The sequence below is a fragment of the Heterocephalus glaber genome, unplaced genomic scaffold (assembly GCF_053883595.1).
Source record: "Heterocephalus glaber isolate CG9 unplaced genomic scaffold, H.glaber_assembly_v1.0 deba00001068, whole genome shotgun sequence".
Classification (NCBI taxonomy): domain Eukaryota; kingdom Metazoa; phylum Chordata; class Mammalia; order Rodentia; family Bathyergidae; genus Heterocephalus; species Heterocephalus glaber.
In genome coordinates, this window is record NW_028258188.1 from 1195580 (window position 1) to 1222486 (window position 26907).

Here is a 26907-nt window from a genome sequence, read left to right on the forward strand (position 1 = left end):
AGTCCTATATGCCTCACTTATCTGTATGTCAAGCTCTTTTCCCCTCCTTGGGAAGTTTTCTGCCATCACTTCTGTGAACAGTTTTTTTATGTCATCTGCACTCTCTCCTCTTTCTTCGTTGACTCCAATCAGTCTTATGTTATTCTTCTTTGCATCATCTAGCAGCTGCTGGCTTGATTTCTTGTGGTCCCTTACAATTTTGAAGCCATTTTCCTTTTCCTGGTCACTAATTGCAATCTTATCTTCTATATCTAAAATTCTGTCCTCACATAGGCTCATTCTGCTGTGTAGACTTTCAATGGAGTTTTTAATCTCCTGGAAATCTGTTTGTATCTTTTATGGATTCCATTTGTTTCCTATGTTGGGATTCCATCATGTCCCTCAGCTCTTCTATTTTTTTATCTGTGTCCTCTCTAGATTTATTAATCATGTCTTGCACTATGGGCACAGTCTGTGTTGTTATCTGAGAAATTATTTCTGATTTCATTTTTTCCAGATCCTCTTTTGTTGCTAGTTTAAGGAGTCCAGGTGGTTGAGTATAAGAGTGTTCCATCTTGTTTCCCTTTGGGGTTGCTGTAGGTGATCTGGAAGTCTGGTTTTGAGACTTTTTTACGTGTCTTCTCATTTCCACCTGGGGCGGGGGTTCTGTCGGTGCCTGCACGGCTCATGTCCTCTGCACTGGGAGTGGTGGAACGGCAGCCTGGAATCCCCTTCTTCTGGGCTGGGAGCAGTGGAACCTATCAACTGATCTGAATCCTCAGTTTTACCTAAATTAAAAATTGTTGGGCCAGGGGTTTAGCTCAGTGGTTCCACCACCTGCCTCGCAAGCACAAGGTCCTGAGTTTGATCCCTTTCCTTCTAGCAGAGGGCAGTGGGGTGCAGGGTACACCTTCCAAAGAGCTGTGTTGTGATGGTGGCAATCTTAGTCAACAGGGTTGGTGTTAGCATTATATGACAACGGTTGTGAAAGTGATGACATGGTCTCTGGGACACAGTAGATATTTGACATCAAGTAAATGTATACCTAGTGCATGGCCATTGGCTCCCTTCCTTTTGACCCACGGTGGCTATGTGGGGTCAGGAGAGGAGGGCTATTCTGTGGGTATCCATATCAGTTAGTTTCTGTTACTGTTTCTATCTCCTATACTGTGCAGCAGCTTTGGTTCCATTCCTTTACCTTTTCTGCCAGGGACAGTAGAAAGAGTGGGTGAAGAAGAGGAAAATGGTTATGGCCAGAAGGAAAAATTTTAGGCCTGAGAGATGCCCAGTGTTGAGCCATAGAGAAATTGGAAAATAGGCCTATAATGTTGTATATATCTAGAGCTTTATTTTTATCGAAGAAACAGTGTGACTGTATGACCAATGTAGAACTCAGTCATAACTGAAGGAATCCTATCTATTAGGGTTAGGAGGCCACAGTTCAGGCCCTCAGTTTACCTGTGGCAATCTCCAAATTGTACTGGGAGGCAACAAACTGTCCTTATTCTTAACTAAACTTCTAACCATAAACCTACAGAGTAGATGTTTCCAAGGTTTGGGAAGGAAGAGCACAGTGTTTGTTGACTTCTCATTACTTCAACTAGATAGCTAGAGTGACTCACAAGACTCTTAGACTGGGTTGTGGTCCTAAAACTGTCAGGGGTGTTAGAGCCACCTCCTCTGTTAGGCAGCCCTCCTTGGTTCCCACTGCTTGCGTGGTTCCTTCCCCAGAGCTGCCTTGGCCACTTGGAAGGGGATGCCATTGCTAGAACCTTGACTCATTAAGTACTTTCTGCCTTGGGTGAAATCCCCTCTCATCTTTGAGATCCACACCTATCCCCAAATTCTTCCTTCCCTGTGGCTTTACTTGGATCCCTCATGGTTTGGGGGTTCAGTAATAAGGAATGTGGCTCCCATTATATGATTGTAAGCTCCTGGTTCTCAGAGAGGCCATGTTCATCTTTGTGTTGGTCAAACAGCTTGCGCAGGGCATTGATGTATAGTGAGTGGTAGTTGTCCACTGTCTCCTTGTTGGGCCTCTCAATCTTGGGGACTGGCAGAGGTTCTCCAACTATGGAAAAGGAGGAGACAAGCATCAGAATTCCCACCCTAACACATTATCCACCCCTCACTGGGGCCACATACTTGTGTCTGGACCCTCCCTCTTTCTTCAGTCTTTCCATCTGCTCCAGCTCTAGGCTGGCCCTCATTCTCTGGCTGCCTAAACTCACCTGTGGTTCAGATAATGAGAGCCAGTGCAGGAGAGAGCTGAAGAAATGTGTGTGAATAATAATGGTCTTGTGACTGCTGTTGAACTGTGTCTCACATGTGAGTGGTTATAACTATTATCTGTTTAGTTGTTCTCCCTGCCCTGCTCTCAACCACATTCACTGGAATTCCCTTTGCCCACCCTGGGTGGGAGCCAGGACCCCGGGGGCTTGTTAGATGACTTAGAGTGTGGGGGGGGATTAAGAACTGGGTTAGTTCAGGGACAGTGGAACAGCTCACCAACTGTGGTAATGGGCCGATTGAAAGGCAGAAAGCCCCAGGATCCTTGAGTGAGGCCTCGGCCATGGAAGGTACAGAAATTTAATCCCAGGATTTTTTTTAATGTTTTCTGGAAGTTTTTCTGGAAGAACCTTATCCACGTGCCTTCAGGGAAGACTTCCTGATTGTAAATCTCATTCTCACCAAAGGAATAGGAAGGAACAAGGTATGCCCTGCAGAGAGAGGAGGAGGGTAAGGTTTCCAAGGAAGTGAAACCTCCCCCTGCAAAACTCTGTCCAAGGTGGGAAACGTCTCCAACCTCTTGATTGTTGGGTGAGAACCCAAGATAACCATCTCCAGCTTTGTGTTCTGTTCCTTCCAGACTCTCTTCTCCCCCCTGAACTCTCTGAGGGGAGCTGCTGCACTTGTGCCACGATGGGAAGAAACACCCAGTGATCTTCCTAAAATGCCTATGTGGATGGGTTATTCCTGTCTTTAAAACTCCCCCAGTGCTCCTCACTGTGGACCTGCTGCTCAGCATGGCCTTTGTGCTTTTACCCTCACCCTACCCCACTGGCTAGCTTTCCCTCTCCCCACTTCTTCCTCACAATCTGCTTAGCCATGCTAAGTGTGCTGAGTTATCTCTCATCCCTGTGTCTGTACATTCTGCTCCCTCAGTCTTCACAGGGCAAATTCATTTTGCCTTTCAGTACTCAGTTCCCATTTCATCCCCTTGAAGAAACTTTGCTTGACCGCCTCCAGTTCACCCACTGTGGACCAGGTGCCCTTCACCTAGTGCTTGTTTCCTGTCATCCTGCTCCCTCACCTCTATATTGCAGTCATTTCCTTACCTTCCCCAGGAGACAGCAAGCCAATCAAGGGTGAGAACTGTGTCACATTCATCTGTGAATCCCTAGGCCCTGGCATGGTGCCTCATATGCTGTAGGTCCTCATTGAATGCCTCAGGTCTTTCTCCTTTTGGGGACTGGAAACTCCTACTATATTTCAATTCATAGTTCAGATGTTACTCACCCATGAAACCTCTACTCTGGGCCAATGTCTTTCCATAAACTGTTGCTCCCATAGCCATTTGTACACATCTCCCTTATAGCACTTCATTCATTTGAGAAATCTCTATTGAGTTCTTTCTATGTGTCAGCACTATTTTAGACCCTGGAGATACATCAGGGAACACAATAAAATAATAGATAAATAAGTAAATAAAATAGATGATATGTAAGAAGATGGCAAGTACAACAGGAAAACAATAGAGCAGGATGGGCAGGACAGAGCTTACTGAGAAGAGATGTTTAAGCAAAGACTTGAAAGAGCCTAGTAGTTACTTGGAGGGACAGTGTTCCAGGCAGAGGGAACAGCTAGAACCAGGACCCTAAGGCAGGAATATGTAGCCTGTTTGGGGATAAGTAAGGAGGCCAGTGTAGTTGGCCAGGGGGAGAATAGTGAATGATGAGGTCAGGGAGGTGGCTAAGAACCAGGTAAACCAGATAATTCAGGGTCTTTCAGGCCATTTGTAAGGATTGTGGCTTTTTTTTTTTTGGTATCCGGGATTGAACTCGGGAGCTTGCACTTGGAAAGCAGGTGGCATCAGCTCTGAGCTAAATCCCTGGCCCAAGGATTGTGGCTTTTGGTCTGAGTGGCATGGGAGCTACTGAAGCATTTTGAGTAGTGACATGATTTGTAAATCATAAACTCTTAATTATGTTTAACACAATTATTCTGATTGCAGATAGGAATAGACTCTTAAAGGTGAGGGAGGTAGGGACAGAAGTAGGGAGAGCAGTTAGAAATATTGTAGTAATCCAGGGGAGGGATGAAGGTGGTTTAAACTAGGTAACGGTAGTTGAAGTAGTAAGTGATTGGATCTGGGATGTATTTTGTAATGATATGTGTGTGGGTCTGTTTTCCACATTGGACTATGAGTTTGCAAAGACAAAGTCTCTTATCTTCTTATATCCTCAATTCCCACCACAATGCCTGACACCCAGTAGGTGCTTAATAATTGCTGAATGAATGTGTTGTACTTTTCAAATCAGACCGTAAGCTCTTTGGGGCACATCTTATTCACTTTTGCAATCCTCATATCTCCAAGGCCAGTGCCTTCTTTGCCCTTGGGAACTTCTCAGGCCTCTCAGTGAACAGGTGGATATAGAGTGAGACTCCAGTTGCCAGACCCCCAGCTTACCAGGGTAACAGGCAGAAAGCAAAAGGTCCCCTTCTGCTATTCTTTCACTAATTTCAAGTAAGAAAAGTGCCCACCGAAGTATGTCTTCAGGACCAAACACCCCAAAGACCCAGTGTGAGAAGGTAGAAGGAAGTAACCTTAGTGAAGAGTGCATCATCTAGCAGGTTTCCCACGGAGGGCAGCATTCTGCAGAGGGCAACAAAGGGTCCATGGCACCTTGACATGGAAGCTCCAGAATCCAGGGACCTACCCTGTCTCCAATGCCAGCTTTACAAAACCTTTACGTTCCTTGAGCAAGATGGTGGAGGATCCTGGGTGGCACAAGAGGGCTTCAGTAGCTCCACCCACCACGATGACCACAGCATTGCCTGAGTCTTTCTGGGTCAGCGTGTACTCCAGGGCCAACTTACTCACTGGGCACACGCCTGTGAAACCAAAGAGTCAAACAGTAGAACAAACTTGGTGCCTGGTGATGGGGTGAGGGGCTCCTCTGGGCTCTTCTTGCTGGAGATAGTTCTGTGTCCTGCTTATTGATGGCCCCTCAATTCTGTCTTTGTTCCCGGTATCCTGGACAGGTCCTGGCCTAAGATGGGTCCAGTTGTTTGCCTTGGAATCTGTCTTTCTATAGTTGAAGCTACACTGAGTTCCTCTGTTTACTTCCATCCAGATCCTACTTCCTTCCAGATCAGCAGTCCTTAAGCCCACCCTTCCTGTCTCTACACACAAACTATAGCTGTCCTGCACTCTGCTCAGGCTGACTGCATTAGTAGCCCTCCGGAGTACTCTCCTTCAGGGGTGACCAGGAATAGCCACCACCAGTGTGTTTTTTCCTAAGAGAAACCTGCCAATAGCAAGACACTGACTAGGGATTTAGGAGAACAGGCAGGCTTGGAGCCTACCCAAGCCAAATTGAAATATAGTTGACTCTTTTTTTTTTTTTTTTGGTACCGGGGAATCGAACTCGGGTCCTTGCGCTTGCGCAGCAGGCGGGGAAACCACTGAGCTAAATCCCGGCCCTCAAACTGAAATATAGATGAACAATGGAATCACTTCTGAACCTTATCTTTGCCCTGTGCTCACCTTCTGTTCTCTACTGGGTGACAGTACTTTCCTCCAGGCTCCAGTCACTAAGAGAAGTCCTCGCTCCAGGGCCATGCCAACTTCAGAGAGGAACTGAAGCATCCTCTGAGATTCTAATGGTCCCACCTAGCCCGTTCAGATAAATGCATCTTATATTTTAATGTTTGGTTTTTGTTGTTTTCTGGTGTCCAGAAGGATAAATAGTAGTCCAGAGAGATGGACATTTGTCACTGTGCCCTGGCTTGAAGCCTGTCATGGGTAAGTTGTCCTGGATTCTGATGGATGCCTATCCAGTATCCTCTGGCATGTTACGAAAGCGTGAAGGAGTTCCCAGAAGATGAAGACTATACTAGGTGGTATGAACGCTTTTAAAATGTCTCTAAAATAATCTAGGATAAGAGCTTCCATATAAATGTCTGGCCAAAAGAAGCCAACCAACATCCCAGAAAAGAATCTGGCAAATCCAGCCTGATTTTCCCTGCAGTTGTGTCTAGTACTTGGCTTTCATGTTCTGCACTCTATTTGGGCTTTGATCCTGAATTTAGCCTACTGGTTCCCTCTGGGAAAAGAATCCTGGAGAGTCTTATGAATCCCTTTAACTTTCCCTGCTGCCCAACTGAACTCTGCATACCAGATCTTGGACAGAATCTGATGCTTGGCCACTTACCCCTTAATATCGCCCCAATGTGTTCTGAACTCATTTTTTACGAAGTCCTTTTCTAGCAGTGAATGATTGGCAGAGTTTATTGGGACTAGAGCCTTGAGGTAGGTTACAGATTAGAATGATTTATACTTACCCATTGACATCACGTAGTCTCGCACAAGTGGGATCCAGAAGATCCCTTCCAAGGTGGCTAAAAAGGGAGTGATAGATGGGAAAATCCGGGCAAATCCAGTGGCCTCAGTGGCAAAGTTGATGAAGGCACCATAAGAGACAACACCATGGGGGTGGCTGGCAATGATGTAGTTGTGTTTGGGAGAAAGGTCATGAGTCTTCACCAGCTGTTAGAGGGAGATTGAGTCAGAGTTTGGCTAAGCAGAAAGAAGAGAGGCTGTGTAGTCTTAGATCTCACCAGGTAGCCTATGTTTCCCTCTGGGAGCCCCATATTCCTGCTCATAGGTTTGCCAGAAATTATGATGGTCAGAGAGGCTGACCTGGGTTTGCCACTGACGGAAAGGTTGCTCTCCATGTCTCCCCATCTACCCATCCATCTTGGGTTTCTGCTCTACCTTATACTTCTGGGCCTTGAGCTTCACTACTGGCCACTAAAGCCTTTGAAAACATGAAACTAAGTAGGGAGTGAGAGGTAGGGCAATAAGAACCAAGGGAACCCAGAGGAAATATAGTCACCTTTATTGGGAAGTAATTACGGAAATACTTCCAGAGGGTCCAGTTTCGTACCCAAGCTGTACGCCTGCCACCTGTGAGTAGAGAAGGGAAGGGAAGAGCAGGAGGGGGATTGCCATCACCTCTCCTCTACCAGAGGTAGAGAGTTCTGTCTGCAGTTCTCAGGCCACAAAAAGGGCCTCCTTCTTGCTCATCAGAGCTAGAAGTACTGTCCCTGAATCCAGCTTCCAAGGCACAGGAGGCCCCTGTTCCTCTGGAGCCAACCAGAAAGGCAATGGGGAAACATACTGAGTCTGGGGTACCCTGCTCAGAAACATTAACCTCTTAATTCTTCCTGGGCAGCCTGACAGAGCCCTCTGTCCCTTTCCCCTTCCAGCTTTGCTTTTCCCCTTCTCTTCATCTACCTCCTTCTCCTTGTGGTTCCAGCTTTGGCATAGATAGGAGTGCCATTCGTTCCCCACCTCTTACCTCGATTGTGGGTGTTCCAATCATAGGCAAGCCAGGCTAAGGCAAGCACAGCCAAGGCCCAGAACTCCGTGAACACCAGGGAGTAGGGTATGAGGATAATGGGAATCGCTCCTGAGGAGACATAATGGGTTCATGCTCTTCAGTTCCTTTCAAGTTTCAGCATGCCTCTCATCACCCTGAACTGTACTTCCACACAAAGGAGCAAGCAAGGTGGATGTGGGATTCTTCTCTCCTCTTTTGCACTTTGCCTTACTCTGCTCTGATCCTGGCTGACCCTTGAGCCCTTGCATCTGGGTCCCCTTGATAGCTGAGATCTTAATGGAGAAAAGCACAGAACCACGAAGTTCTCTGAGGAGGCCCTCGGCTGAGGTCAAAAGAGCACTGCCCAACAAATGGAAAGAAGAGTACATTGGAATGGTAGCTGATTATCCCCATTTTAGGACCTCGAGAAATTTTTTCTAAAAACTTGACCCTTCTTCCTTTGTTGAACTGCTAAATCTGCGTATTCCCCAGAGGCCTTGCCTACAGTGTACAAAGTATTTGAAACTGAGAAGAAAACACAGATTAGAAACTGCTTTACTATGTTCTATTTTGTCCCTTTCAAAATGTTGCAAAAGTTCAGAAGGGGAAAACTTTATCTCTGTTAGCAAAGAGATACAGCATGCTGTGAAATGCAAACACAATACATCTTATAAAAATAGGAATTGAATTCTATTTTTATCTATTTACTTTTTTGTGGTGCTGGGAATTGAGCCAAGAGCCTTTTGCATGTTAGGCAAGTGCTCTACCACTGAGCTATCTTCCACTTTTAAATCTGCATTCATGAGAAAGAGGGGCTAAGTACACATATCATGAATTAAAAAGGACCTAGCTTAGGAAATGACTTCTTTGAATAGATGCCATATCATGGTAGATGAACATTTCAGAGAAGGGAGCAAAACTCAAGGGTTACCTACCAGCAGGTTGGTCTCTTGTGCTTGAAATATAGAAAGAAAAAGACAATGAGGGCATTGCTTTAAAAGTCATCTTATGGAGTGCATTAGAAGAAACCTTAGTGAAGGGCTGAATTCCCCTTACCAGAGCTGCAGGAGATGGTTTTCGTAAGCATGCTAATTGGCCTGGAAATAGGGAGGATTTCTATGGGAAGTTTGCCACGGATAAAAGCCCTGCTACTTCTGACCTTTGTAAAAGATGAAAGTAAATTTGCCAGTTAAGTTTCAGAAGAAAATTCAGATAAAGTTAAATAGGAATCTTCACTCATTAAAGACAGTCTAGGGGCTGGGGATTTAGCTCAGTGGTTCTGCTGCCTGCCTCACAAGTGCAAGGTCCTGAGTTCAATCACCGGTACCAAAAATAAATAAATAAAAAAAAATAAAAATAAAGGCAGTCTAAGTATATCATTTCTTTCCTATCTTGCTTCAAGTAAGTTTTGTTGGAATTCTTAGTATTTACAACAGTGCCTGGCACATAGTGGGTGTTCAAGAAATGTCTAGAATGGATGAAAAATAAATTTTAAAATGTTTTATTTTTTCAATAATGGAGAAATTTTAGTGATTAATGTTTAGTCAGTGTGTATAATGTTATTTAGATGTGATGTTATTTTTAAAGCAGAGGTGGATTGTGTACCTTATATCTATCTTCTTCAGGGCCGGGGATTTAGCTCAGTGGTTTTTCCGCCTCCTGCGCCAGCGCAAGGACCCGAGTTCAATCCCCCAGTACCAAAAAAATAAAAAGAAATCTTCTTCATTTAACTATCAGTCCTAAGGCAGTTGAGGAGCCCTTACCTGGAGAAACATTATCCCTCTTGTGGAATTTATTGGAACTGCAGGTGTGGCCCTGCAGGAAACCTTGTGTCGTTTGAGGACAAGCCTTCCAGATCCAGCCTATAAGAATCTCATCAGTGGAATGCGCCGTGACAAATGTGGGATATAAAGAGATGGAAGAAACAGAAGCCAAAAGTGGGAAAGCTAAAGAGCACAGACCGAGGAGTCCCATGTGTGGCACAAAGCAGAGGTGTCTGAGGAAAGGATGATGGAGAATAAGCATTTGTGTGTATGTGTGTGTAACACTCCCTTAGAGGTTCTGACCTGATATCAGGAGATGATTTCCACATTTCTTGTTCATGTTCAAGTGAGGCACCATGGAGGGGATTTCAAGGAAGAAGTTCATATGGTAGGCTCCTAATTTAGTTTGTATTGAGGATGGCCAGGTCTTCGCAATAGATGTGGTGCAGTGGTATCTCATTATCATTCTTATTTGCATTTCTCTAGTAGCTAATGATGCTTAACAGTCTTTCATATGGTTATCTACCTTCTGTGTATCCACTTTAATGAAATGTCTTTTCAAATCTTGTGCTCAGGGCTGGGATTTAGCTCAGCAGCACTGCGCCTGCCTTGCAAGAGCAAGGTCCTGAGTTCAATCCCTGGTACCAAAAAAAAAAAATCTTATGCTCAAACAGGGCATGGTGGTACACGCCTGTAATCCCAGCACTCGGGAGGCTGAGGCAGGAAGATCACCGAGATTGAGGCCAGCCTGCGCTACATAGTGAGTTCAAGACCAGCTAGAACTACATAGCAAGACCCTGTCTCAAAAAAATCTTTCTAGTTGTGCTGTTTTTGTTTGTTTAGCTTAATTTATTGAGAATTCTTGGGATGGTGATTATCTTCTCTCACCTGGAGGGAGGGAGGGAACAACACTGAGAAATCACACACTGTCCCAACACCCTGGCAAACACAGGGAGAAGGAAAGTCATTCATCTGAAAGAGGTTGGTCTTCAGTATTCATTAACATGTTTCCACTGGCTTGAACCACTGGTGGTTCACGTATGACTGTCCCATCGGGGAGCTTATTGGTATTGGTGGTACAAACCGATCTAATCACTTTTATCAGTCTTTTTACTAATAAAATTAACAAAAAGCTGCCTGGTGGGACAGTCATGCATGTAACACTGGCAGGGACACATAAGAATTATGGCCCCATTACAAACATGTTTAATCCAAGAAGGCTCAAGATGACAGATGCATAGGAGACCATCACATGATACTGGAGCTGTGGTGGGGTGTGCTAGACCCCTCACTGGCTCCTCAAAAATCAGAGGAGAAACATAGCCATTTTCTCTCTGCGGTAGAGTTCTTGGTTAACAGGCTCATTTCTTAGCATGGAAAAGACTGTTACTTCCCTAGGTGAAACTTTCGTCCTGTAGGTTCAGCACAAGATGGTCATCTGTGAGATAAACGCAATTATGTGATATGGTGTAGCCTTGAAGACCTTCTTGCCTTTCCCAGATCTTACAAAGCCTTATATAGCTAGGATTCTTGCTCAATGCTTTTCCAAGGTAAGCAGGAAAGGGCTAAGAGCCCATACAAGGCCAAGTTCCAATACTGGTCCCATCCTTACTGTCCCTTCCCGCTTGCTAGTCCTCCTCTGGGAGGACTATTGACTTTTGGAAGTCCTTTATACAGTTTGGAAACAAGTCCTTCATCTGACATCTGATTTGCAAGCATTTTTTCCTAGTCTCTGTCTATCTCTTCTTTCTATTAATAGGTTCTTTCTTGGCACAAAAGCTTTTAATTTTGGTGAAGTATAATTTATCATAGTTTTCCTTTTACAAATTGCACCTTAGATGTCAAATCTGACTCTGCTTAACATCAGATCATTGAGTTTTTCTCCTGTTCTCTTCTAAAGGCTTTAGTTTTCTGTTTCACATGTAAATCTATGGTTCATTTCAAGTTAACATTTTTCTAGAAGCATACTTGACAAATGAAATTGAATATATTCAAGGTATACATGATAAATTGATATATATATGTATTGTGTAATGATTACTACAATCAAATTAATCAACACATCACCACCATACATACATTGTGTGTTAGAAGGGGAGAAGACACCTGAGATCTACTCTCTTGGCAAATTATAAGTAAACAATGTAGTATTCTTTACTATAGTCATCACACTGTACACTAAATCTCCAGAACTCATTCATTTTATAGCTGAAACTTTGTACCCTTTGACCAACATCTTCCCATTTTCCCCCTTGCCCCAGCCCCTGACAGCTACCATTTTATTTTCTGCTTCTATAAGTTTTTTTTTTTTTTAAAGAGACAGTATCATGCTATGTTGTCCAGGCTGTACACAAACTCCTGGGCTCAAGAAATCCTCTTGCTGCAGCCTCTTGTGGACCTAGGACTACAGGCACAAACCACCATACCCATCTAAATTTGACTATTTTAGATTCCAAATATAAGTGACATCATGTGGTATTTGTCTTTTTGTGTCTGGCTTATTTCACTTAGCATAATATTCTCCAGTTTCATCCATGTTGTTGCAAATGAGAGAATTTCCTACTTTATAATGGCTGAATAACATGTGTGTCGGGGGGGATCATATTTTCTTCATCTGTCAATAGACACTTTGGTTGGCTTCATATCTTGCTATGTGAATAATGCTACAATGAAGATGAAGGTGCAGATATCTCCTCAAGGTACTGATTTCATTACCTTTGGAACCTCCATATGTTTTCCATAATGGCTGTATCATTTTACATTCCCATAAATGGTATATAAGGGTTTCCTTTTTCTACATTCTAGCCAACACTTGTTTTCTCTTATCTTTTTGATAATAGCCATCCTAACAGTTATAAGGTGACATCTCACCATGATTTTGATTTGCATTTCCCTTATGACTATTAACATTGGAAGTCTTTTCATAAATCTATTGGCTCTTGGTACATATTCTTTGGAAAAATATCTATTCAGGTCTTTTGCCCATTTGTAAAGTTAGGTTATTTGTTTTTGTTTTGTTATTGAGTTATACAAGTTCTTATATATTTTGGAGATTAACTCCTTATTAGATTTATGGTTTCCAAATAATTTCTTCTATTTTGTAGGCTGCATTATCATTTTTTGAGTGTTTCCTTTGGTAAGCACAAGCCTTTTAGTTTCATGTACTCCCATTTGTTTATTTTTGCTTTTGTTGTCACACACACCCCCAAAGTCACTGCCAAGGTCAACATCACATTTACTTCATAGTTTTTTTAAAATTTAATGGTTTCAGGCCTTATAATTAAGCCTTTAATTCATTGTGGGTTCATTTTTATATGGTATAATATAAGGGTTCAATTTTATTACTTTTCATGTGTTTGTCCACTTTGACACCATTTAGTAAAGAGGCCAGCATTTCTCCATTGTGTATTCTTGGTGTCCTTGTCAAAGATTAGTTGATATATATGTGGAATTATTTCTGGGCTCTCTATTCTATTCCACTGGTCTATGCATCTGCTTTTATTCCAGTACCATGCTGTTTTGGTTACTACAGCTTTGTAATACAGTTAGAAAGTGTGGTGTATCCAGTTTGTTCTTTCTAAAGATTGCTTTAGATATTCAGGGCCTTTTGTAGTATATAAATTTTAGCATTGATTTTTTTCTGTTTTTATTAAATATATCATTGAAATTTTGTTCATTTTTTTTTTTTTTTGTACCGGGGATTGAACTTGGGACCGACCTTGCACTTGCGAGGCAGGCAGCAGAACCACTGAGATAAATCTCCGGCCATCATTGAAATTTTGAAAGGCATTGAATCTATAAATCATTTTGAGTAGCATGGACAGTTTAATAATATTAATTCTTCTAGCCCATGAATACTGAGTTTCTTTCCATTTAGTTGTGTTGTGCTCACTTCGGCAGCACATATACTAAAATTAGTTGTGCCATCTTCAGCTGTTTTATCATCTTATAGTTTTTGATGTACAGATCTTTTATCTCCTAGGTTAAATTTATTCTTAAGTGTATCAGGCTTTTTGATGCTATTGTAAGTAGTACTGTTTGCTTTTGGGGAGGGGAGTGGTTCCTTGTTAGTGTATAGAATTGCAGCTGATTTTCCTATTGATCTTTGAATCTTGCCACTTTACTGAATTTTTCTATTAGTCCAAAAAGTTTTGGTGGAGAATTTAGGGTTTTCTACGTATATAATCATGTTATCTGCTGACAGGGAAAAGTTAACTTGTTTCTTCCAATTTAGAAGTTTTTTGTTTCTTTTTCTTGTCTGATTGCTCTTTCTAGGACTTCCAGTACTATACTGAATAGAAACAGTGAGAATGGGGGCTGTTGTCTTGTTCCCAATTAGAGGAAAAGCTTTAGGTTTTCACCATTGAGTATGATGTTAGCTATGGGTTTTTCGTATATGGTCTTTACTATACTGAAATAAATGTATTTCTTCTATACCTAATTTGGTGAGAATTTTTTTCATGAATGGATGTCGAATTTTGTCAAATGTTTGTTTTTGCACCAGGCCTGGTGGTGCATGCCTGTAATCCTAGCTACTTGGGAGGTTGAGGCAGGAGGATCACAAATTCAAACCCAGCCTCGGCAACTTAATGACTTAGAAAAACCATATCTCAAGATAAAAATCAATAAATAAATTAAAACAGTTGGAGGTGTAGGTCAGTCCAGAGGCTGTGAGTTCAATCCCCAGTACTGCGAAAATCCTGTTTATACTTCTATTGAGATAGCCATATGATTTTTACCCTGCACTGTATTAAGGTTGTGTATCACATTTATTAATTTGCATATGGTGAACCATCCTTACTTCCCAGAGACAAATCCCTCTTGATCAAAGTGAATAAATTTTTTGATATGCTGTTGGATTTAGTTCACCAGCATTTTATTGAAGAATTTCGTTTCTATGTTCATCAGGTTTATGGGCCCATAATTTCCTTTTTTGACTTTGGTAGTAGGATAATGCTGGCCTTGTAAAAATGAGTTTGAAAGTGTTCCTTCCCCTTTAGTTTCTTGGAAGAATTTAAGCAATGTTAGTATTCTTCTTTAAATGTTTTGTAAAATTTAATTATGAAGCCATTTGGTTCTAGGCGTTAATTTGTTGGAGAATTTTTGTTGCTGTTTCAATAACTTTATTCATTATTGGTCCATTCAGATTTTCCATTTCTTGATGATTCATTCTTGGTAGGTTGTATGAATCCATTTCTTCTAGGTTATCCAGTTTGTTGGCATTTGACTATTCATAGTAGTCCCTTGTGAGTCTCTGTATTTCTGTGGTATCAGTAGTGATTTTTTTTACTTTGTTATTTTATTTGATAGTCTTTCTTTCTTGGTTAATCTAGCTAAAAGTTTGTCAGTTTCTCTTTTCAACATGTCAACTCTTGCTTTTATTGATCTTTTCTGCTGTTTTTGCAGTCTCTATTTCATTTATTTCTGTTTCTAATTATTGTTTCCTTCTTTATGCTAACTTTTTTGTTGTTGTTGTTTTTGGTACTAGGGATCGAACTCGGGACCTTGCGCTTGTGAGGCAGGTGGCGGCACCACTAAGCTAAATCCCCAGTCCTCTTTATGCTAACTTTGAACTTAGTTCATTTTTTTTCTAGTTCCTTGAGACATAAAATTAGGTTAAAATCTTTTTTAGGCATTTATCAGTATAAATGTTTTGCTAGATTTATTCATAAATATTTCATTGGGGGGTATTTAAAATTTTTTTAAATTTCTATTTTCAGTTCCCTTATTTTCACATTGTTCCCTTATTTTAACTATTCTCTCCCCAACTTTCGATTTATCAAAATTCTCTCAGCCTTCAGGGGTCAGCTGAAATGACATTTTCTTAATGATATCTGCGCTAATAGTCTGGGCAGAATTAAGAGTTTCCTCCTCTGCATACTCTCAGCATATTATTCACGCTTCTGTCTCTGTTTTGTTTTGTTTTGTTTGCTTGTGTTATTGGTATTTCACATGCCTAGCCCACTCCCTATTAGACAGCAAATGTTTTGAAAACAGCTGTTACCACAGTGCCAAGCTCAAGGAGATGGCTAATGATGAATATCTGTTGGTTTGCATTGCACTATAGGGAGGAGTTCAATTTCAAAATGTTCCCAGCTGTAGGTGAAAGTTAACAGGAAGACCAGAGCCCTTATTCCAAACAAAGAAAAGCCTTCTGAGGTTACCGGCTGTCCTTGTATGTGTAAGGCTAAACATAACCAGTTATTTCCAGTATAAACTGAAAATATATATATTTTTTGAGACACAGAGTCTCACTCTGTAGATTAGGCTGGCTTCCAACTCACTATGTAGCCCAAGCTGGGCTTGATCTTGTGATCTTCCTGCCTCAGCCTGGCTCAGTACTTCACTCTTATGGGTGGAAACATTACATTTCAAGACATGACCTAAGTCTGAGTGTTGGTGATGTCTGCCAACTCTAGTCAGTTGGCTCAATGCTTTACTTTACTTTCTTTTTTTTTTTTTTTTTTTTTTTTTGGTACCGGGGATCGAACTCGGGTCCTTCTGCTTGCGAGCCAGGCGGCGAAACTACTGAGCTAGATCCCCAGCCCATGGCTCAATGCTTTAGTAAATCCAAAAACATGCCTGGCTTGTCAAAGAGGAATTTCTGTGGCTTTGTGATTACTTATTGGAACTAAATGAACTATAAATATAAGAACATGTAGGAGTAAAAGTAAATTTGATAATTCAACAAACATTAACCTATCTCGTATGAAATCTCTGTGCTAAAAGTAGGGGAGAGTGTTGGGGACTGGAAAGAAGAGGATGAATGGAGTAAATATGGAAACAATGAAAATAATGCGAACATGATCCTTCATGTATTTAGCATTTATTATGAAACAGCACTGTTCAGCACTTAATGTGTATTATCTCATTTAATCCCCGGGCAGCCTTGATAGGTAGAAAATGTTATTATTGCCATTTTAAAGATGAAGAAACTGAGGTTCAAAGAAGTCATGTACCTCTACTCCAAGCTTTGGAATAAAAGTAGGTAGCATTCGAGACTTTGTATGTGCCAAGAGCTATTTTAAGCACTTTTTTGTATTAGTTTGTATTATACATGCAGAAAATAAAGTACCTGACTTCTAGAAACTCTAGACTTCATGTAGAAGGTAATATTTAAAGCTGAATTTCAGGAGAAGGATAAGATTTTGGCCAATAGACTGGTGGAGGAAAGGCCTTCCTTGCACAAGCAAGAGCTTGAACAAAAGCCTGGGGATGGTGGAGTCCAAAGCCTTTGAGCAATACCAAAACCTCTAAAACCACAAGGAGCATGGGACACCATAAAGCAGAGATGAAGCAGGAAAGAAAGCTGGGAAGATTAGACCTGATGCTAAAAGGAATGAGAAGTCCATATAGTTTATTACGCAGAGAAGTGGCATGATCGGATTTGTGTTTCAGGAAGACAATTTAGGATTAACGGTGGAAACAGAAGACACTATAGGCAGGGAGATCAGCAAAGAGTTTCAGTGATTCTGGTGAGAGGCAATAGGAACCTGAAGTAGGTTTCTCATTATTTCCCATTTGAAAGATGCCATGGACTTTGAATTTTCAGCCCAATGTAATTGGTTGTATGTAGGGATGACAGAAAGGGAGTAGTGAAGGATGTCTTAACGGGGCTTGTAGGAATGCTAGGAGTACAGCAAAGTATTTCTTTGCTTAAATTTCTAGGACCTTCGTTATCATTATTTTTCCTGAAGAGGCAGTGAAATCAAAGTCTAGGTACCTCTCACAAAAATGATTGTCATGCCTCTGAAGATCCAGTGGCAAGGTGCTATGGTTTGAATGTATCCAAATGTCAGGTGTTAGACACTTAATTTCCAATGCAACAGCTTTGGGAGGTGGGGCAAATAGTTTCATGCTGTTATCACAGAGTGGGTTCCTGATAACGATGAGTTTGGCTCTCTGTTGTAGGCACTCTCTCTCTCCCTCACTTCCACTTTCTGCCATGGGACGATGCATCAGAAGGCCCACCCCACACACTGGCACTTTCACATTGGGCTTCCTAGCCTCCAGAGTCGTAAGCTAAATAAACTTCTACTGTTTATAAATTACCTAGTTTGTGGTATTCTGTTATAGCAAAAGAAAATAAACTAAGACAGGGGAGGTGTTTGGGCTTCCAGAAATGTCTATTTTTATCATAGAAAGGAAGGAAATTATCATCTCTTGAAGATTTTCTCATCTCACTGATCTTCAGAACAGTCTTGAGAGGCAAACGTTATGCTCTTGTCCCTTAGGCCATGGAAGACTCACTTTCTCAAGGTCACATAAAAATAATAGAGACTTATTTGCAAAAGGTCTTGTAGCAAGTAGGTGGCAGAACTAGTCTATCTGACATCCAAGACTATGTTCTATTTTTTGTAGTATCCCAAACCAGAGAGAGGAAAGGATCACACACAATATGCACAAAAGAATATATCAGAGAAGGAGAAAAGAACAAGAGATTGACTTAAAGGTCTTTACTGAGAAGAAGAAATCTAGCAGGACCATAATGTAGTGTCCAGCTTGGTCTCCTGAGAAATATAATGATAAGAAATGACCCCTATTCTCATGGTTAGCTATTGGTTAAGAGGGACAAAAGATATAGAGGCCAGTTCCTAGCCTATTCTTACAAAGTACTCTAGACTTGCAGAGGTGGCACAGTCTTGGGCTGTCTAAAAAATGTTACAGAGGGGTGTTCTCAGTGGTGCCGAGCTGCAGGGACAGGGTGGAAGCAGCAGGTGAGAGGCAGACATGTGAGGACCACACCGGCCCAGAACTAAGGTCCTGATGTCTCCCTTTATCCTCCTCCCATCCTCTCACTTGCTGGCCCAGCAGGAAGGCCTGGACCTGAACGACAGCCCTGCCTTCATCTCAGAGGAAGACTGGATTTAAAGCAATAAATGTAGATCTTCAAGTGATGCTGCTCTGCAGGCAAACATTTCTGATGCTCTTGGTGAGAGTGCTAAAGTAAAATTCACTGTTCACACAGAGTTCATTGCCCAATTTTAAACAAAATGAGTTTTCTGTTGTTTGACAAGTGGCAGTGCCAATCTGTGTGTGGTGCTGCTCTGTGTTCCCTGGACAGCATCCATCATTGTGCACCTATCTTACTAAGAAGCTTTATGTTCAGTCTTTTTTAAAAGTAGCCTCTATAACTCCATTTATTTTATAAATAGTACTTCTTATGGCTGTTCATCTTATTTACCTTTAAATAATTTCTCAAGTTTAACCTTTTCAAAATACATTGTTCAAACAAGGTAAAGATGGCTTTCCTTGAAATTTTTCAAATGTTTTATTTTAAAAAAGTATTGTATACTCTAAGTTCATTCATATATCCTTGTAAAGCATCTTAATCAGACTTACTTTTAATTAATCAACACAAAAGTTTTGAGCCAGACTTTATGTAATCTTTATGATTTCTGGAGTAAAGCAAATACATTAGTGTGTTTTCCTTGAACTTGTAGACTAAGCCAATTATTGTAAAATAATCAGGGATAACAGTGACAGTTTTAAACTCTGAGGTCATTGTATCACTCTAAAATTTGGAATAACTATATAAATCTACTCCGATGTTATGTTTTACAGTACAGGTCTTGGTTTTTCTTTTTTCTTATTTCTTTTTAAATGGCATATTGAACCAATTTCACAAATACCTTTGGGAAAACACAGACTGCTCTTCTGTGCTCACTGTAGAAGGTGGAATTGGGCAGAGGAAGGTGACGACTATTTCTAAAATAGTGGAGCAGTGTATAGTCTCTTACAGTTTCCTGGATTCTGTCCCTAGCTCAGCCAACTAACCATGAGACATGTGCGGTTAGGCCTCTTGGCAGTTCTCATGCCAGTGTATTGATTGGTCTAGAGAGAGAAGGAAGTGTGCCTCAAGGAAGACCTCTTGTCTATGGGGGAAAAGGTAGAATATTTGGGATAAAAGCTGGTACAACAGTAGGATACTGCTGACAAATTGCCAGTTCTATTACAAATATTATTGGCCCTTCTAATGTAAGTGAACATTATTGTCATTCCCAGTTTAAAGTTAGATTGAGTGGTTAGGCTTTTCTATTATCTTTTTCTAACTTTTCTTCTATTTGGAAACCATAAGCATTTGAGTTGGTCATCCCCGAATAAGTTTCTAGTTTACATTTTCCCTAACTGTTCCGAAGATTGCCTGGCCTGTGTCTTCCCACCCATCCTAATGATTCCAGCCTTTCTCAGCATGTTCTCTTGCTTCACACATGTGCTGATTAATGTCTGTCTCTTTGACATCCCCCTTAATGCTGTTTGAGCTGTTGATTTTTCTGTTGTTGCCTGAGAGGTCAGTATGTTTCATCCTTCAAGTAACCTTCATTGGTAAAATATGCCCATGAGATGTCTACAAGTGGCTGAACATGGAACCGACAGCCCCAGTGTCTGCACTCAGGTCCTGTCCCTCACCAGCTGCCCTGTGGCCTCAAGCAGGGTTGGGCAGGTTTTCTCAACTTCTGCCTCAGTTCTCTACTCTACCCAGTGACCTACCTCACAGGAGTGTTGTGAAGATTAATAAATGTTGGTACTGTGCATTAAAAAATAAAATATGTTGGAGAGAAGATATGACTTGAGTCATAACAGAGCAGCTACCTATGAAGAGCCCAGAAAGGGCTGCTATGGCATATTTCCAGTGGAGGGAATCATCACAGCACAGGTGAAAGACTAGGAAGGTTTATTTCCAGTTTATTCTGTGATTAGATTGCCTGAAATAGAAGTATAATATAGGGGAAGATTAGGAGGATAAAGTGGGAAATGGTCAGAGCCGGAGAGGGCAGAATGACCTTGAATGCTCAGGTTAACACATCTGTACATCATCAAAAAAGCGACGGGAAACCACTGCTTATTTTTGAGCAGGAAAGGGGTGCAATCTAAGATGTTTTTGAAAGAATCTTTAAGGAGCAGACAATAGAATAGATTGGAGAGTGTGTAGACTAGAGGCTAGAGGAACACAAAAGAGGATAGTGTAAGAGTTCAGGGAGATGGTGATATGAGCCAAGAGCTAGATGGAGAGTATTCTCCTGAATGGAAACAGGCTCTGAGAAAGGCTGTCAAGCTACTCCCTAAGTATAAGGACCATGGATATTTGTATTCCACATCTCCTCCAACCCATGTTCTCATTCATCTCTTCTCACTCCCTTCCTCCTTCTTGTCCCTCTGCCTTTTTTCCTCCCACTTTTCCCTATTTTGCCTGTTTCCTCCCCATCACCCCCAATAATGCTCAGCAATCAGTCACAATGTTGAACATCATTCAGGAAGAGGAAAAGCAGTGGCGGGGCCTCTGAGCAAGAGAGAAAATATGAATGAGAGAAGGTGAGAAAGAGAAAGAAGAAGAGAGAGAGGGAGAGAGGGAAGAAGCAAGGAAGGAAGGAGGGAAGAAAGGAAGGAAGGGAGACTGGCTTTTCTGTGTAGAGCATTTCCTGTGGATCAGGCTGAGAGGATGGGGCTACTAAAGCTTAGAGAGATTCAAGTACTTGTCCAAAGTCACACAGCTAATTATTATTCAATCTCAATGTACCCCAAAACTCCTATTCTGTTTATCATACCACAATTTCCCTCTCCTGCCTACCCTGTCCCCCTCAACTTTTGTCTAACACCCTAATATCTCTCTATTGTGGCTCTTTCTTTCACTTGTCACAATCTTACATTGTAGTGATTTGTGTATTTGTTCAGTACTGACACATAAAATATGTACAATGGTTGAATAAATGATTCATCTCTGTTACTCGATAGTAAAGGGCCTTAATTAACTATTTATTGTAGTCTCAGCAAAGGCATCTCAAGGCCTTATAATTAATATTTGCCCCCAAACTACTGGAGAACAGATTTCAATACATTCTACATTGCTGTAGACATCACATCCTGTTAGATGATGTAGCTACCTTGGTAATTTCCAAGGCCCAGGATTCTTTTAAATTCTAGAATAATCACTAAAGAAACAAAATCAGGGTGTTTAACATCTAAATGAGTAGAAAAAGATAAATGGAATCTGAAAGAAGTCAAGACAAATGGTCAACAAACACATGAAAAGATGTTCAAGATCAGTAATCATTAGGGAAATGCAAATCAAAACCACAATGATGGCGGGCCTGGTGGTGAAAGCCTGTAATCCCAGCACTCTAGGAGACTGAGGTAGGAGGAGTTCCAGCCTGGCCTGGGCAACTTAGTAACTTATCAAGATCCTGTATTAAAAATAAAAATAAAAAAGGGCTGGGGATGCATCTCAGTAGTAAGGCCCTTAGTTCAATTCCCAGTACCGGAAAACACACACACACACACACCACAGTGAGCTATCATTTCACATCCATTAGGATGATTAGAACAATAACAACAACAAAAACAAACAGAAAATGAGTGTTGGTGAGAACGTAGAGAAATTGGAAACTTTGTGCACTGTTGTTGGAAATGTGAAATAATGTAGCCGCAGTGGAAAACTGGTTGGCAGATCCTCAAAAAATTAAAAAACAGAATCACTATATGATTGAACAATTCCACTTCTGGGTTTATATCTAAAAAATGAAATTAGGGTCTGGACATTTTTATATGTGGGACTGTGTGATTCAAAAGTTAATTACTCCCCTAGATTCTGTTGTAAATTTGATGGTTGGAGTGTGTTTGCCTCGGGACAATGGACAATCAGTAATAGGGCGAGGTTACTCAGCCATCTGTTTGCCCTAAATCCAAATGTCCCGGGGCCCAGTATCTATAGGACAATCTGTAAACAGGGTGGTCGTAACTGTCAGTCAGGATGTCTGCTGAACATCAGCATGTGACAATGAGCCACTAACCTTTGTTCTTTTTTTTTTCTGTGAATCCACATGTTAACCCCCCCCCCCCTTAACCCCCTATAAAACAACCTCGGACTCTGAGCCAGGTGCCTCTCTGAGCTATTTTGCTTCGGGAGTGCCGTCTGGCCAGACTAATAAAGGTCTGTTTCCCAACATGGCCGGTGTGCTCCTTCCCGGGTGTGCTCCACTCCAGCTCCTTGGAGCGTTTGGTAAGGCCTTTGGTCTTACATTCTGGAGGCACCGCTGGGATCCCCGGGTGTGCTCCACTTCAGCTCCTCGGAGCGTTTGGTAAGGCCCTCGGTCTTACATATATACCCATGTTTGTAGCAGCATTATTCATGGTAGCCAAGAGGTGGAAGGACCCATCAATAGGTGAATGACAACAATATTTAGAGTATACAAACAAGGTAATATTATTTAACCTTAAAAAGGAAAAAAGTTCTGACCATAAGGATAAATCCATAGATGAACAGTGGTGACGGTTGTATAACAGTGTGAATTTCTCATTGCCACTGAACTGTATACTTGTGTTTTCAATTGGTGACATGGTGGTGCCATTATGTGTCCCTAACACTCCTCCAGCTCTTCCAGGGTGACTGGAAGCTGATGAGATTTAATGGGAAGAAGGCATTAGTAGGAGCTATTGCATTAGCAGGAGCAAACACTCGCCTTCTGGGCCTCTTACATACCTTCTGCCCTTTCCCTGCTTAGAGACAGTGTTCTTCGAAAGGGAAAAAGGGGACTGGGGATTTAGCTCAGTGGTTTTGCGGCCTGCTGCGCAAGTGTAAGGATCCGAATTCAATCCGCGGTACCAACAAAAAAAAAAAAAAGAGGAGGAGGAGGAGGAGGGGAAAAAGGAATAGATAAAACACTACTTGACAAAGAGTTCTTTTCTGCATGCTTTTTTTTTTTTTTGGTACCAGGGATCGAACTCAGGTCCTTGTGCTTGCAAGGTAGGGAGCAGAACCACTGAGCTAAATTCCCAGCTCTCTTTTCTGGCAGAAAAATAAGATCAATTTTAATGAGGAAAATTGCCTCAGGGAACCAGGGAGCCAGAATAATGTGAGCTTTTGTGTTCAAGTGTTATGCCAAGGCCTTCTTCAGTAGGAGAGGTTCCACACCAAAAAAGAGTCACAGCTCTTCCTCTCTTTCTTTTCTTTTTCCCTTTTTTCCTTTATCTTTCCTTTTCTTTTTGGGGGGGAGGACGGGTACGGGGGGTGGGGATCGAACCCAGTGCCTAGCTAGCACATGTTAGACAAGCACTCTACGCTGAGCTGCATCCCCAGCCCACAGCACTTCCTCTCTTGACCACTTTTCCCTGCACTCTGACCCTCTTTTCCCACTCTCTGGGGGACCCAGGGTTGAAATGTGGCTGCCAACACAATATCAAATCTCTTGGGACATTCCTGAGCCCTTTGATTTTCTAGCTGACAGCCGAAACTTACTAAATGAGTCCTTCTGAGGAAATTATGGTAAGATGCAAAGGAGAACAAAAAGCAACTATGAAAGATATAAACAAGCAAGTTTACCAAAAATAAAATCACCTCCATGTACCCAGTACAGCTAAAGTCAAGCCATTGATGAGCTCAGCATGATTCACTTTAATAAAGCTTAGTAACTCTACATTTTGGGGAGCCATGGATACTTCTGGAAATCTAATGAAGCCTATGGAGCCCTTCTCAGAATAATATTTTTATAAATGCACAAAATAAAATACACAAACATACAGTGGAAATCCATTATATTAAAATCACAATATGTCCCAGTAACAAATGTGCTTCTTGATTTATGTATTAAACAACCAGATATAATGATGGTTCCAATAACTACTGGAATTTTGAAGTAGTTGTGGGCATAAATGAAATTTCAAGATGCTTGTAACAACTCTAATATGAAATGAAAATCTTTTCATGTCTGCTACTGACAAAGTTGCAGGTACTGCTAACACTTCTGGGGTTTATTGCTTACATTCATCATTGAAGGACATGCTACATTTTCACTAGAGATTAGTGAAAGTAAAGAGATATTTCTTTCCATCCAAATTCAGCCCCCCAATTAATCCTAAATTCTTGGTTAAGAGCATTTGCCCTAAGGTTGTCTTACAGCCTCCCGTGGGTTGGAACCAGCAGTCCCCTACCTGTCCTATCCTTCAGAATGACATTAGTTCTCCTTATCCACTTTTCAAGCTTGTCCCTATAATTGGCCACCAACAAAGCCCTGGATTCTGGCTGGGAATAGTGTGGAGTTGTCAGTCAGCCCATTTGCCCAGAACCAATGACTGCTCTTCCCTGAGTGCACCAAACAAATAGCCCTTTCTCCAAATTCTAATGTGTCACCCAGATAGCCCTCAAATTTCCCAGAATTCTCTCACCATAATCTGACACTAGAAAATGACCTTATGCCTAGGAACACCAATCCTGTAAGCCACCACCACCTCTGTCTGTCCTATCCCCCAATATAAGTCTTTTCAGCCAGTTCATAGGGAACAGCTCCTGAGAAGGCTGGGGTAATCTTTAAACCAGAACAACCACAGCCTCACTTTTGGTCTTTGTGCCCCCGGCCCCACCCCAGTCCTTCCTGTTGGGGGTGGGAGGCTCAAGTAGATAATCACTGTGGAGCCTTTCTCATCTAGGGATACCTGGGCTCTTTCTTGGCCTATTCCCATGTGCTCTCCAGCCCTTGGGGTTTACTCACCTAAAAATATATAGACTGGAATCCACTGCATAACACAGAGTGTTTGGAGGCCTTCTTGAAAATCAAGTCGGGAAAGTACTGTGGCCATGGTGCTATTCTGCTATGGCAAGAAGCCCAACCAGGAGCTCTGAACCTCTTAAGCTGGGTTGGTTACAAATGTTTTATATAATCTCATCACTGGGTCTGGTTAGCTGCTGGGATTTTGTCAGGCTTAGCCAAACCTTTCCTCCAGTCCTCCCTACTCACTGCTCCGCCCTGACTCCTACACATCCATCATGTTGCAGAGCAGCCTATCTCATCTCCCCAGTATGTATCCTTTCTCCACGTGTACCTAATTGCAATGAGGGAGAAATGGCCTTGTGTGGCTCTAGTTGTAGGGATGAATCAGTGTAGGAAAAGGGAATCACTTAGGCCTCAACTAAGATCTCTGAGAAGCAGCCCACCCCCTGTCCCTACCTCAGAAAGGGAATGTATGGTCACATTTATTTCCACTTTAGTGGCTGCTCTGACTCCTGTCTTCTCCTGAGAGCTTACTAGCCCACTAAGGTTGTTTTTCTGCACAAATATCTAGACTTCTCAGACGCCTCTTTGTGCCTCCATTCTCAGGGGCTCTGTAAGAGCACCAGATACGTATGACAGAGTGAGAGAAGCACTGTAGAGAGCAGACGTGGGTTCTGGTCTTAGCTTCACCACTGATCTCTTCTTGTGAAAATCCCCTTTTGAAACTGCTTCATCTCTCCAATGCTGAGCATTCATTGTTGGAAGGCAGTTTAGTGTAGTGGTTAGGATCATGGACTGTAGTCAGACAGCTGGAGTTCAAATCTCTACTGTGCAACTTACAAGTTGGTGAACTTCTATGCCTCGGTTTTTCCATTTGTAAAGTGGGGTTGACAAGACTGTACAGTGTTCGTAGGCTTGTCCTGAGAATTCAATGAGTGAATAAATGTAAAGTGCACAAGGCTTGGTATGCAATAGGCTCTATATAAGTATTTACTGATATTATTATTCATTTAGTTCAATTCCTGGCTATTGAACAACTGTGTTTCAGATGAAGAGGCTTTCTTCCACACACTACACCAGCCTTTGCAAAATTTAAGACTGTCCCCAGGTCCCAGATCTCTGGATATTTTTTTTTTGTCACTACCTATTGAGTGACTCCAGTTTGCCAGGCACTGTTGTTATATGCTAAGTATTTGATGAGGAAGAAGACAAACATGACACTGTCTTTATTGAGTTTACAGTCTAGTGGAGGAGACAGATATTAAAACCAAAATATCACAAAAATGTACACTTGAATTTGCAGTGTGTCCTATAAGGAAAGGCCAATATTTCCAGCATAAGGCCTTGAATACGGAAGGTGCTCAAAAAAAAATGTTACCAGGTTTGGTGGTGCACATCTGTAATCTTAGCACTCAGGAGGCTGAGGTAGGAGGATCCCAAATTCAAGCCAAACCTGGGCTACATAGCAAGTTCAAGGCCATCCCAGACTACAGAGCAAGACCCTGTCTCAAACAAAATAAATTTGTTGAATGTAACTGAAAGGGTTGCCAGGATACAAAAAAAATGGTATCCTACAAGTGCAAGGAAACATTGATTCCTTTGACTTTTCTATGGAAACAAACAGAACTCTATCTTCTCCCCATCTCTCACTTTGGTTTGGCCTCCCTGATGCAACTGATTAATGTGACTCTTTGGAACTGAGTTTAGGGAATGTTTTGGGTATGTCAGCATATATTTTCGTTCCCCAACATGCCCTAGATGACCACCTGACATGCCAGCCCTTTCTTCCTCTTCTTTCTTTTATTCCCCCTGGGCTAGCTGGGCTTCTTGAAGTGCTTCTTGGAGCTGTTAATTTACATGGAGGGGAAGATGTGTAAGAACATGTCTATTCAGAATTTGCAGGATAGGATGGTGAGAGATAAGAGAGGAAAGCCTAGCTTTTCTGGGGGAAAGGAGATGTGGAGGGGCCTGGGGTAACCAGAACAGACAAGAACTGCAATGTCAAGAGCCCCAAGGCCCTAACAGATCAGGTCTCCCCTCCCCTCCATTTTCAGATGAGTAAATGGAGGATATCTG

General features: G+C 41.9%; 1 protein-coding gene and 1 long non-coding RNA gene across 2 annotated transcripts in view; one reads left to right on the forward strand and one right to left on the reverse strand.

The window, feature by feature from the left end:
* LOC147828466 (uncharacterized) overlaps positions 1–26907 on the forward strand; it is a 98733-nt gene that overhangs the window by 11932 nt on the left and 59894 nt on the right. The gene's annotated exons all lie outside the window — the stretch shown is intronic.
* On the reverse strand, positions 1307–24984 carry Dgat2l6 (diacylglycerol O-acyltransferase 2 like 6). The gene is made up of 7 exons (XM_004872679.3): positions 24832–24984; positions 7566–7676; positions 7101–7171; positions 6547–6751; positions 4920–5094; positions 2488–2699; positions 1307–2050 (listed from the first exon to the last, which is right to left on the reverse strand). Exons 1-7 carry the CDS (start codon positions 24917–24919, stop codon positions 1896–1898), a joined length of 1017 nt encoding a protein of 338 aa, XP_004872736.1. The 5' UTR covers positions 24920–24984; the 3' UTR covers positions 1307–1895.

Coding starts and splice junctions, on each gene's coding strand:
- Dgat2l6 (XM_004872679.3), bottom strand. CDS start 24,919: ATGGCCACAGTACTTTCCCGACTTGATTTTCAAGAAGGCCTCCAAACA. Junction 5,095..6,546: donor AGACTACGTGATGTCAATGG/GTAAGTATAAAT, acceptor TTGGTTTCACAG/GCGTGTGCCCAGTGAGTAAG. Junction 2,051..2,487: donor TCGGCCCATTACCACAGTTG/GTGAGCTGTTCC, acceptor CCTTTTCCATAG/TTGGAGAACCTCTGCCAGTC.